Source organism: Sturnus vulgaris, chromosome 1, assembly GCF_052056855.1.
Source record: "Sturnus vulgaris isolate bStuVul1 chromosome 1, bStuVul1.hap1, whole genome shotgun sequence".
Taxonomy (NCBI): domain Eukaryota; kingdom Metazoa; phylum Chordata; class Aves; order Passeriformes; family Sturnidae; genus Sturnus; species Sturnus vulgaris.
In genome coordinates, this window is record NC_142243.1 from 92,969,140 (window position 1) to 92,981,813 (window position 12,674).

General features: G+C 43.2%; 1 protein-coding gene across 3 annotated transcripts; it reads left to right on the forward strand.

The window, feature by feature from the left end:
- Window positions 1–249: 249 nt before the first annotated feature.
- Window positions 250–4,850, forward strand: CCDC127 (coiled-coil domain containing 127). 3 transcript variants are annotated; one of them, XM_088171807.1, is made up of 3 exons: window positions 250–278; window positions 588–716; window positions 1,312–4,850. In XM_088171807.1, the coding sequence occupies exons 2-3, from the start codon at window positions 596–598 to the stop codon at window positions 1,983–1,985; spliced, it is 795 nt and encodes a 264-aa protein (XP_088027933.1). In that variant the 5' UTR covers window positions 250–278; window positions 588–595; the 3' UTR covers window positions 1,986–4,850. The 3 variants fall into 3 exon arrangements, with proteins under 3 accessions (XP_088027933.1, XP_014736008.1, XP_088027938.1); XM_014880522.2 differs by having other exon boundaries at window positions 274–313; XM_088171812.1 differs by lacking the exon at window positions 250–278 and adding an exon at window positions 282–317.
- The last annotated feature ends 7,824 nt before the right edge of the window (window positions 4,851–12,674 follow it).

Sequence of the window (12,674 nt, forward strand, 5' to 3'; positions counted from 1 at the left end):
ACCATTTCACAGACATAAGATTTGGACAGGAGGGTGAAGGGAAGACCGTACTGTCTGTCTAGGACAAAAAGTAGACTCATCAGCTCCAGACGCTGGAATTCAGATGCCGCTCACGGCTGCCTGTAGCACACCGCGTTAATGGAACAAAAAGGGCCCGCCGGGGGCGGGGACAGACGCCCGCCAGCGCTCCAGCCTCGGGCGAGTCCTTCTGTTGTCTCCCCTCCTCCCCCTTTTTCTCCCGACGGATGGGCCGGCCCGGGAGGGGGCGGGGCCGGCAGGTGAGTGGCAGCGCCAGGGGTCCGCGCGCTCCCGGGTTTGTGCGTGGGGGTCCCGCCGTGAGGGGAGCGGCATGGGCATGGGCACGGGCACGGGCACGGGCTCGGGCATGGGCACGGGCATGGGCATGGGCATGGGCTCGGGCTCGGGGTGCCGTGTCGCGGCCGGGGCTGCACTCAGAGCGCGGCCAAGCTCCCAAGTGTCGGGGCCGACGTTCGCGGGGCTCGGGCAGAATTCCCAGTCGCCCAGCGGGAGCGACCCCGGCCCCTGTGCGCGCTGCTGAGGCCGCGTCTCCCTTGTGTGCATCGCAGGTGCCTTCATGAATAACTTAAACGACCCTCCCAACTGGAACATCTTGCCCAATCGGCGCGATCCCGGCGATGACGGCAGCCGGTGGAATTACGCCCTGCTGGTCCCCATGCTGGGCCTGGCCGCCTTCCGTGAGTAGGGCCGAGGGGGCTCCCGAAGAGTGCGGTGCGAGAGCCATGCCCCGTCTGGGGACTTCCCCAGGCCTTCTTGTTTGTAGCGCTGTAAATAACCAGCGCTGTTGGTACCGCTAAGGCAAAGACCACTTTTCGTACACGGAGTCGAATCCATATTTAATAAGCTTCAATATACAAAGCTCTCTCAAGAAAAATGGGCACAGGATGTGCTGGAGAGCCCAGAGATGTTGCTGATATTTATTTACTGGCCCTAGAAGGTTCTCCATGCAGTATCTGCATCGGAAACCTCCAGTTTGTTTCTCCATGATCTTATTTTCCTTCTCTAATCTAAGTAGTGCTAATACAGACAATAAAAGAAAAAAAAATATTTTATTTTATTTTAGAGAAAGCGTGATCATTTAAAGTGACTCACTGTGAAGTAGGGATCACGGAAATACATTTTGTGGGGACATGTAAATTGGAATGTCACTGGGAAGGGCAAAAAAGGAGGTTTTTTACCACTTAGTAGCTTAATTTCAGACATAGCTAATTAATCATAGCCCTCATTGTTACATGTTATACTTGCATCTGAGGTCTCATTTATATGTGATAGGTTGGATCTGGACCAGAGAATGTCAGAAAGAAATAGAAAAAGAAAAGCAGGAGTACTACAGAAAAGAGTCAATATTACAGAAAGACCTGGAAGGCAAATACCGGGATATAATCACGGAGAATCGTCGTGCTGTTGCTCATCTGGAGGTGGAGCTGGAAAAGGAACGCAACAGGACCCTGAGTTACCGTGAAGCCCTCGTGTCCCAGAGCCGCAAACTAGTAGAAGAGAGGAAGCTCCTAGAACAGGAGCAGGAGAAGTTGGAGCAAGAAAAACAAGTCCTTATGCACTCTGGAGCAGAAGGTACCTTGTACCAGAGATGCCTGGCAAAGGAAGAAGAGTGGCAACAGAGAGCCAATATTTTACTTAAAGAATTTGAAGAGGGACTGAAGGAAAGACAGGACATCTACTGCAGTCTTATTGTACCCAGAAGTCAGAGACTAGAAATAGAGAAAAATCTGCTAGTTAAAGCAGCAACTAATCCTGTTGCTATGGCTTTAGATGTGGAGAGTGGTTTAAAAGATATTTTCAAACATGATAACTACTGTGGGAATGTGCTGAACAGAGCCAGAAGTCAAAATGGAAAGCTTATGTGGCTGTATCTGAGATACTGGGAACTAGCTGTTGAACTGCAGAAATTCAAGAGGGTAGAAAAGGCCATGTTAGGAAAACGCTAGGCCGGGGAAGCAGTGGGATTCCATGTGATCCACCATGCATGGTAGGGACAATCACAGTTGTAGTCCGAAGCTGTTAAATTTTTCTGCTGTGTTGCTGTCTCTCGTCCTTCTTGCACTTGTATTTGCATGGGACATGTGCAGTGCTGGTGCCTTTCCTCTCACTAACAACAGATGCTCTGGTGAGCTATGCATGCTCCTAAACTCTGTGAGTGTGTTTGTGTTGCAGTACAGAGATACGCCAACTCCCCAGGTATCAGAAGCAGCAGAACAGAACTCATTTTATAGGGATTTGCCGTGCTGATGGTCACACTCCAGCAGCAGGGAATGGTCATTTGTCTGCTCCAGGTGTGGCAGCACATTGTGCTCCTTATCCCTGACATTTTACATGGTGCCTCAACACTGTCTTTTCTTATTATTTTTTAAAAAGTTGTTTAAGCAAGACTGATTTTGAGGCAGATGTTTGAGAGAGATGGTGTTGAAGTCAGCTGCTTGACACATAAATCCTACGTGTCCGTATGTACAATTATATAAATATATATGTGTGTGTGTGTGTGTGTGTTAGTATTCTGAGAGGGGGAATAGTTTGATCCTGTTTCAGATTAGTCAGTCCTGCATTTCTTCCAGCTTAATATACAAAAAGTGCTTTATAAATTAAACATCCAAAAGATGCTAATTCAAGTAACACAGAAAGAAACAGACTGATGTCTCATTGGCACTTCTGATCCATTCTCAGACTCTAGTGAGTGTATAAATTGGAAGTTATGTTTTCATGTATTGGAGATACCTTAAGAATACTTGGTTTTCCCTCAGTCAGGGTTTTAGTTGTACCACAACAATGTGCCACCATTATGGATGTCCCCGTGCTGCTGCTCTCCCTCTCAGGGCATTGGCTGCCTCTTGGCCTGCTTGCAGGAACCTACTCGCCATTGCACCTGGCTCTGCACCTTGGACAGGTCCTGTTGGACCATTTGCAGATGGGAACCTAAATGCAGCCTGCACTTGTAGCCACTACTCCCTCTGCACCTGTCTCCCTTCTCTCAGAACTGATGTACATGCTCTTTTCTGCAGCTCTGAAATTTTGTGCTTGTGGTTCACCACTTTACATACACGACCATGAAAGCCTACAAATATACAAGCTTTGCAAACTTTAAAGAAAGGGGGCTTTTTAATTTAGCTAGTAAAACAAAATAGATTTGGTAAAAATAAGTACAGTGAAATAATACAGGAAAATAAACAGATCCAGATTAAAAAATCCAACAACAAACAACTTTTAAGAACCCAGTGCATTTCAATTTCTTAGAACTTTGAGTATACTTCAGGTCCTTTTAGCAGTAAGAACCACCTTTTTTTCAAATGTGCCATGTATTTAAAATAATAACAATTTTTTCTTCCCCCTTTCTAATCCAGCCTTAGACCTCAAAGGGGCAGTGTTTACCCTTTCGTTTATAACATCTAGTCTTCTCTGTTACCTGACTTTGATTAGTGCTGGTAGGTTGTCAGTTCATTAATTAGCAGTTTATTATTTACTTAGGGCTCGACTTGACAAATGCATTTGCTCTAAGCAATCATGTAGAACCGTGGAAGCAATCCAAGCTAAGTGAATGCCCATCTTCCTGCAGATGTGGGGTTTTGCTCTTACTATTTTCTCCTGGTTTCATTTTAGTCTGAGCACAGAAGACAGCAGATAAATCTTTTGAAACAATGTGCACGACTTAATCCAGTTACTAAACAGAAATATCTAACATGGAACATAATTCCTGAGCAGGATAGATGTTTCCCAACTATTCGTTTTTTCAGTTGAGATTTTGCTCACTTTGGTAGTACTAATTATACTGTTGTATTGACTTATTAATCCTTTTTTCATACAGATTCTTTTAATGAAGTTTTAGGAGACAAACTTGGACAAAAAAAGAGATCACAGAAGGGCCACATTTTATCTGGGTGCCAAGCATATGCAGGTTGGGAGATGAGAACACAATTGCGTTGCTACTCGTGTGTGACACCCTGAGCCAAGCTGCTGCAGCTGGACATAGGCACACAGTGTAATTGCCCAGGAGAACAAATTAGTTTGAATAACTTGTGTGTAGTTACTAAAACCTGTAATTTGAATAACAGTCCGTGTGTAATTCCTTCAGGATGTGGAAAGTGGCCATCCAGCTGTGGCACACTTCACACATTCCTACAGGCAGCTAAGCCACTCAGCTGACTGAAAGCAGACAGTGAATCAGTGCCAGTGTATTTGAGATTCCTGCCTTGAATTTGTACAAGTTAGCATTAAAAGGTCAAAGATTTCATGCTTTTTCATTTTTTCATAGTTTGTCACTCATCACTCAAAATGTTTAAAGAAAATGTAATCAAGAGTAAAATACTATTTTTTCAGTATGGATATGTACATTGAAGCCTTATACACTTGAATGTTCAGGGTTGGACACAATGTAGTAAAGGTTTGTTAGTCACTTTCTCTTTTTTAGAAGTGTCATTTATTTGTACAACTAATTGAGCTATTGTTCATGGACTCTTTGAAGATCGTTGTATCAAAACAGAAGGGTTGTTTCAGAAGGCCTTTTAAAAGTTTGTAACTGATTTAGAAGCACTGGTCCCATTAGTTTCTACCAAAACTCGTGTTTGTGGGTATGCAATGTATTTTTGAAATATTCACCCTTTGTAGGTTGTTATACTGAAAATTCTAATGTAAGTTTTATCTTGCCCAGCACTTGTTCTGAATTGGTTAGTTGTTTGGAACTGCCCATATTCATATGTAGAATGCAAGAATAATTTGTTTTCAAAGTATTTAATGAACTTATTTTTATTATAAAATTGTCACTCAGCTGTTAAACAATAACAATTAATAAAAACCTTTACGTATTTCTGCCCTGCTTTGTAACTTGGGCAAGGTGGGTGGAAGAAATAGAATTTGCTACTTTATTCAGACTTTCCAAACTAATCACACCATTTTAGGTTTTATGAATTGTACATTTTTTAAATGGGCAGTAAAAAGTTTTGGTCTTGGTACAGGGAAGCGAATATGTTATAAAGTTTTGTTCGTAGGAAAGAACACAGGTAAGTGTGGAGCATTAACTAAAGATGTGGGGTTAAAGGTGACCATCCCTCTGAAAGACTGGGGACATTCCTTTGACACAATGTTGCGTGGGATATTCTGCCTTCCTCCAGAATCGCTCAGATGTCTCATTCTGCATGTCAGCCGCTTTTCATTTCCTTCATCTTCCTGCTCTCTGTGAAGAACTGCAGTGCAGCTGCTCTAGGACAGTGTTCAGACACTGGAAATCCTTGTTCTGTAATAAAAGATCCTCAATCTATTTGTATTTGACACAATCCTTCACCATCCCCTGGCTCTTTAAAACGTGGGTTTGAGCACTCCTGTATGAGGATGGGAAAACTGAGTGTTCCTCTGCAGGATACAAGGCAGAAACAGTGGTCAATGGTTCAGTTACTGTGGTGAAATCAAAGGAATTTGAGTTACTGCTTTGAAAAAAGGATGAAAGGCAAACTTATAGTTGCAGTTGTGGTGCAGCTGGATAGGAAGGCTTTACTGGTGTGTATGCCAAGGCCCACATTTATTGGTCATTAATTTACTGCCTGGTCCAGCAGCTTTCCCTGGTCACTGCATATCTGAGACATCAGATGGACCTGCTAAGAAGTAACTCACTGAAATTTAGCATAGCTCAGCAATGAGGCAATGGCCACTTCACAGCAAAACAGCGGAGTGATTGCTGCAACAAAAACTGAAAGTAAAGTAAACTGAAAGTAAATGTGCTTCTGGAAACAAGGAGTCTGGGTGAAAAAGTTTGAAGAGATCTGGTGGATTGTGGGAACAGTGGTGGCAGCTGTTCACAGTCGTGCACCCAAGAGCCCTGTGCTGAGATCACCTGGGCTGTCCAGCTGCTGGAAAAATGCCTCTTCACTCTTATGTTCATAACAGGTTTATATGTCTGAGATAGCTCACCTCTAAACTTACCGCGATCAGAACAAAATCCTCAGCTGCTGTGGTTGATGCTTGTGTCACTGGATGCTGCTTCCCCCTTGTGGCTGAAGACTCTTCCCACTGGAGAACATCTCCTATTCCTACGCAGTCAGAGCTCTCGGGCCCAAACACCTCCGGGGGTAATAACAAGAAAGGTGACCAAAGCAGAATGAACTTGTCTCCACCGAGGTGGGTGCTGTGGCACACTGCTGTGCTAAGGCAGCAGGCAGGGGCTGGATGTAGTGCAGCAATATGTTAGCACCTCATTGTATATTGCAGCACTGGAAAAGAAAACCTTGATGAACTCGGTTAAAGAGCACTGTTCTTTGTTTAATGAGGATGGCAAGAAGCAATCTATAACTGTCAACATGTTCTGCTGCCAGCTGGAGGAGAGACACTTGTGAGACAGATCCCAAGCAATAGCACTTCACTGGTTCAGAAATTTGTGGAGATGCTGACCATTACAGGATGGTTTGGGTTGGAAGAGATCTTTAAAACTCATTTTGTCCAACTCACCTGCAATGAGAAAGGACATCTCTAAACAGACCAGGTTGCTCAGAACCTCATCCAACCTGACCTTGAATGTTTCCAGGGATGAAACACCTCTATGGGCAGCCTATGCCAGTTTTTCAAAACCCTTGCTGTAAAAAAATTCTACATTATGTCTAGTCTAAACCAACCCTCTTTTGGTTTAAAACCATTATCCCTTGTCCTATCACAACAGGCCCTGCTAAAAATTTATCCCTATTAATAAGAAGCCGCCTTGAAGTGCTTAAAGGCTACAGTAAGGTTCCTCTGAATCTTTTGTTCTCCAGGCTGAACAACCCCAATTCTCTCAGCCTGTCTTCATAGAAGAAGCACTCCAGCCTTCTGATCATAAGATCAGACAATTTGATGCTCTCCACAGAAGCATTTCTACCCCTATGCTCCTTACCTGTATTTCCCCCCAAAGTTATTACAAAGGTAAAATGTGTTCAAAGATTAAAGCAATATTTTGGTGATCCTCTGACTGTATATAGTGAAATATTAAAGACAGCACATCTCCCTCCCTGGTGTCAAAAAGAAGAACAAAATAACAAAGCATGCTTCTGCTGTAGTTGATATTACTTCAGTTAAATATTTATATATAGACTGAAGTAAATATTAGGCAAACTACCAGTATAGACAAACATAAAGATTGAAAGATTGTGCCTCTTTCTGAGAGATAAAAAGGAGAAAGAGGCCATGTGGGCATCAGTGTCAGCTCAGTTCTGGATGAACTACACCAGATGTGCTGTTCATAGCTTGTTCCCTTTAATTTTTCTCAGTGTCTAGGGACACTGAAACTTCCATAATAAACATAAACTGAAAGTTTCTAGGCATGTCAGATTGCTGAAGGAAACCCCTTGACACCGTAAAAGCACTCAGAATGGGATGCATATGGAAGTCACTGTGTGTGACATCCTACCTCTTTTATGTTCCCAGTAGTCTGGGACAGACTTCCAACAACAACTCAGTGCTGTCTTACTTTTCCCTTGCAGTGACACTTGTTGGCACAAGTTGGAACTTCTCTCCAATCTGGAGAAGTTTACAATCTCATGGGAAGAAATTTAGGCTCCAAGGTTTATTGGACATCTCCAAAGTCTTTAGGTATCCCTTCTTGAACTGCTGTGGGCTAGTGGTAGCAGCTTTCAAGCACTCACATAGGCAATCCAGTCATGCCTGCTGAGGAGCTGTGAGAGCTGTGCCTTTTGGTTACTTATCAGGTAGAGTTTGAGAACAACGGAGCATAAAACTTAGATCAAGTTAAAGATCTACAAATCATTTATTGGCAAGGTAAACTGCATGACCACCTGCGATTGTTTATTACCCTTAAAACTAAGCAACTCTGAAATATTTTGCCTGTGTATCTCCCTTTCAAAGATGATCATTGTTGCCCCCTAGGCTGGAGATTTTGAGTCTGCTCTTGAGCCTGGGGCTTCCTTTTTGCACATCAATTCAAGGATGTTACCCATTGGCAGCTTGTAAAAGGATTATTGTGTTTTTTCCTCCTATTTTAAAGGATGGGCTGTCACAGAGACTATTTAATTTAACTTCTCCTTCTCCTTCTCCTTCTCCTTCTCCTTCTCCTTCTCCTTCTCCTTCTCCTTCTCCTTCTCCTTCTCCTTCTCCTTCTCCTTCTCCTTCTCCTTCTCCTTCTCCTTCTCCTTCATCTCCTTCTCCTTCTTCCTCACCATCTTTGCATTTCCATCCTTTCCCAGTTTAGGCTTATTATACAAGCAAGAGTAATTGTATTGCTCTATATGGTGCTTTGACTACCAAGTAGAAGCTGACTGGAAAGAAAATGGAATTAAGGCTGGTAAGATATTGCTACAGAATTACTAGAGTAAGAGATTTCACTCCAGTATCTGCTGCAGTACTAAAAAGGGTCACAAAACAATTTCGTTCATCCTAATAGCCTGGTATATTGCAAGGAACTATGTAAATATCTGGAGAGTTACAGATTTGTCCTATGTCATATCAGACGTGATAGAATCACAATGAAAGGATCATATTGCATTTCATGCCTGAAACTATTGGTTGCAACCTGAAACTTAGTTGCAAACAATGTGTATTGCCAGTGGTGTCTGCTTTTCTCAATGGCTCTACATGAAAGAAACTGGTTTTTCAAGACTAGTCCCGTGCTTCTTCCTATTTGTCCTCCCCTTCACAGGATCCAGATAAAAAACTTCCCCCGAGGCAGTCTCTTCCAGCCTATGATGGAGGGCAGAAGAATCATAGAATCATAGAATATCTGAATTGGAAGGAACCCAGAAGGATCATTAGCTCCGACTCCCTGCTCCTCACAGAAGCATAGCTGCATATAACTTTGCATAGCTGCAAAAGATTTCCGTTTGCTTTTAAATTATCTGAAATTTTTATTGTGACAATAAATAGGAACAATTAATACACTATTACAAAACTATGCAGAGCGAGTTGATCTGAAAGCTATTGCACAAGGAATCTGCTGAATATTTTAGTACCCAAGGCTTCAAACTTCAGTTTTTAGCACTGGACTCCCAGTCTTCTGCTTAATTTATTTTTGCTGCTAAGTCTGGTGATCCACCTTTATCAGGATGTTTCAATATCTTGCTAATTCTGTCAGCTGATTTGACTTTGTCCTTGTCAGCAAATGGACTTGCACCTAAAAGAAGACAAGCTGCTTGAGCACTTCTTTTCTGTTCAAATCCTGCTTTACAGTACGATGAAATACAAGTTCCAAAGGTGGAAACTGTACACCTTTGGTGTGGAACAGTTGCCACACCAAGTCCAGCTGCTGCCATAGTTCTGGCCAGCCCCAGTCTGGTTTGGCTCAGCTCTGCCAGTGCCTGGAGAGTTCTGGCACCCTTGGCACATGCATGTCCTGGAGATGGCTGTGGCTCCTTCCATGGTGGAGGAGGCAAGGGTCAAGCACTCCAGACAAGCACGTCAGCCACCTCCACTCTCTCATGGAAGAGAAGAACCTGTCCTTAGAATCACAGAATTGTGGAATCACTGGGGTTGGAAAAGACCTCTATGATCATCTAGTCCAATCATTTTCCCAACCAGGTTCACCACTAAATCATGTCCCCACGTGCCACATCCACACACCTTTTGAACATTTCCAAGGCTGGTGATTCCACCACTTGCCAGGGCTTCCCAAAGCCTGGCCACCCTTTCCAGGAAGAAATTTTCCCTATTATCTAATCCAAACCTCCTCTGGCACAAGTTGAGTCCATTTCCTTTGGGTCCTGACACTTGTTACCTGTGAGAAGAGACCAACTCCCACCTCATTTCAGCCTACTTTCAGTCTTTCTCCATATGGGATAGCTTCCTGAAGGGTTGGAAGTAAGCTGTGCTGGCCCAGGGGTGCCCGTGCTGGCACAGGGAGGTCACAGCTGGAGCAGCTGCCCAGTAGCTGTTTTGGTAGAGTGTGTCAGGCTGTGCCTGAGCTGCAGGAGGGGACAGCTTGTCTCCCAGCTGGGATGTCCCCATGGAGCCAGGCTGACATTCTGAGGGCTGCCCATAGGTAGGAGTCCCTTGGCCCAGGTGGTACTGCACCATGACCAGAGCTGGCCCCACAAAAGGAAACGAGTGGCTCTGTCCTTCCTGTAACCTTGATTTTTATCTCCAATAATTTTCTTTTCTTTATTGCCATCCTGTCTCATACTCTTTCATAACATCATCATCAGCCTGCAAGGTGAAAGACATGTTCATCTAAGAAAAGGAGTATGCCCACATTCTTCCACAAATGCCTATGTGTGCATGTTCCAGCAAAATATAGGATTTTTATAAGGGGAACATTCCCCTTTTATTTAGGTTTTTGTAAAATTGTGTGTTATTTACAGACGAGTTGGCTTACTTTTTTTTATAGGCCTTTTTAACTTTTGAAAAAAATAGTACATTAAAAATATGGGGGTAGGAGACAAAAAAACAAATGTGTCATTAGAAATGTTTTAACACAAGTAATCCAATCTAAAAGTGAGATCCATTTTTCTCCTGCATTTATAATTAACAGTATGCAATACATTTCTTGTATCGTGGACTATATCACTAAAGGATTAATTTCATAGAGATTTATTAGCCCTAATAAACCTGTGTGACCTGCCTAGCACCTCTTAAATGAGGAGTTTACCTCAGAGCACAGGAAGAGGCTCTGATTAAATCAGTGACTGTGAGGAGGGAAGGGCAGCCCCAGCTTGCCTGTTCCAGTCCACAGGGTGGCAATATAGACAACACCACCAAGCACTTGTGGATCATATTGGAGCTGGTGTCACTGTTACTGTAAGTCCTCTAGAAAAAGGCACAGTGTCTTCTAAGGTCATTAGCCATGCTATTACTCTGATAAAGACATGAAAGCTAGATGCCAGCCCAGCGTACTTGTTTCAGCAAATATTTAACAACTGATAAATAACTAACAACCACTGGCACCTTGCGTTACCAGAGCAAGATAAAGTCTTCAAAAAGAGGATTTACACAATATAAGGCAGTCAGGACTGTATTTTTGGATCCCGATAGAAGCTGCCTGCTCATGAAACTTAGCAGTGAGAAATTTTCAGTAGACTAGTTGCCACATGACCACAACTAGATGTATTGATTGAACTAAATAGGAGATATAACATGATCACAGTGTTGCAGTTGGCACAATAGAAGGAAGGGATGCCATCCATGGTGACCTGGACAAGCTTGAGAAGTGGGCACATGAGAACATAATGGAGTTCAATAAGTCCAAGTGAAAGGTGCTGCACATGGATCCCAAGCACAAATACAGGCTGGGTGGCAAATGGACTGAGATCACTCCTGAAGAAAGGACTGTAGGGATGTTGGTGGACAAAATCCTGGATATGAGCCAACAGTGTGCATTTACAGTCCAGGAGATGAATCAACCAATTCACCATCAAAAAAAGCGTGACCAGCAGGCTAAGGAAGGTGATTCTCCCTGTACTCTGCACTCGTGAGTCACCACCTGGAGTACTGCATCCAGCTCTGCACAAGGAAGATGTGGACCTGTTGGAGCAAGTCCAGAGGTGTCCACAAAGATGATCAGAGAGCTGGAGCCCCTCTCCTATGAAGACAGGCTGAGAGAGTTGGGGCTGTTCAGCTTGGAGAAGAGCAGGCTTCTGTGAGACCTTAGAGCACCTTCCAGTACCTAAAGAGACTACAAAGAAGACAGAAAGGGACTTTTGACAGGACATGCAGTGATAAGATAAGTGATAATGGCTTCAAAATTAAAGAGAGTAGGTTTAGATTAGATAATAGGAAAAAGTTCTCTTCACTGCAAGGGTGGCAAGGCACTGGGACAGGTTGCACAGAGAAGCTGTGGATGACCCATCCACAAAAAAAGCTGGGTGGGGGCTTTGAGCAGCTCGGTCTAGTGGAAGGTCCCCCTGCCAATGGCTGGGAGGTTGGAATTAAATGACCTTTAAGGTCTGTTCCAAAGCATTCTATGATTCTGTGATGACTCTGGGAACAAAGAACTAAGTAAAAATCTAATTATGATAATAAGCTGTGCTTGAAAGCAGAAATGGTGGTCTAAGGGGAGGTTGCTAAGGCAGTTCCTGAAGGATCAGTTTAGGAACTATGTTTTGTCATTCTTCTACTAATGACTAAGGACAAAAAAATAGTAGCATGGTAATTAGATGTTCCTGACATATTCTCAGAAGGATTGGGAATGCTGTAATAATATCATTCAGGAAGAGTTGTGCAGCTCAATGCTCTGGAGTAGCAGAAACTGAGTGAAATTGAACATATGCTTTCAGCAACTTTGAAAAGGAAGTTCTGCCACAAGCTAGGAAATCCGTAGTTGGAATCAATAAAGGAGAAGAAAGTTGCTGATCCAATGGTTGCTCAGGAGATAGCACATGCAGAGACCTGACAAGTTCGTGAAAAAGACAAGTGCTCTCACTAGGCAGACTGAGAGGTATTTCAAGTCACGTTAGGGAAATATTAATACCTATTACAAAGATACTGAACAGCCTTTGGAATCAACTTTGAATAAACATGATGAGATTGCAAAGGGATGCTACAACGTGTTCACCTCTTTTTCTAGGGGCTGGACTTACAAGATTTCTCCTAGTTCTTTACATTGACCACCCTGTATCACTGCATGGAATGAGCTTGTAGCTGACAATATTTCTTATGACATTTACAGTGTTGGATTTTATATATAGTCTTCAGTGACAAGTGACTTATCTTTTAGAAATGACCAG

Coding starts and splice junctions, on each gene's coding strand:
- CCDC127 (XM_088171807.1), top strand. CDS start 596: ATGAATAACTTAAACGACCCTCCCAACTGGAACATCTTGCCCAATCGG. Junction 717..1,311: donor GCTGGGCCTGGCCGCCTTCC/GTGAGTAGGGCC, acceptor TATATGTGATAG/GTTGGATCTGGACCAGAGAA.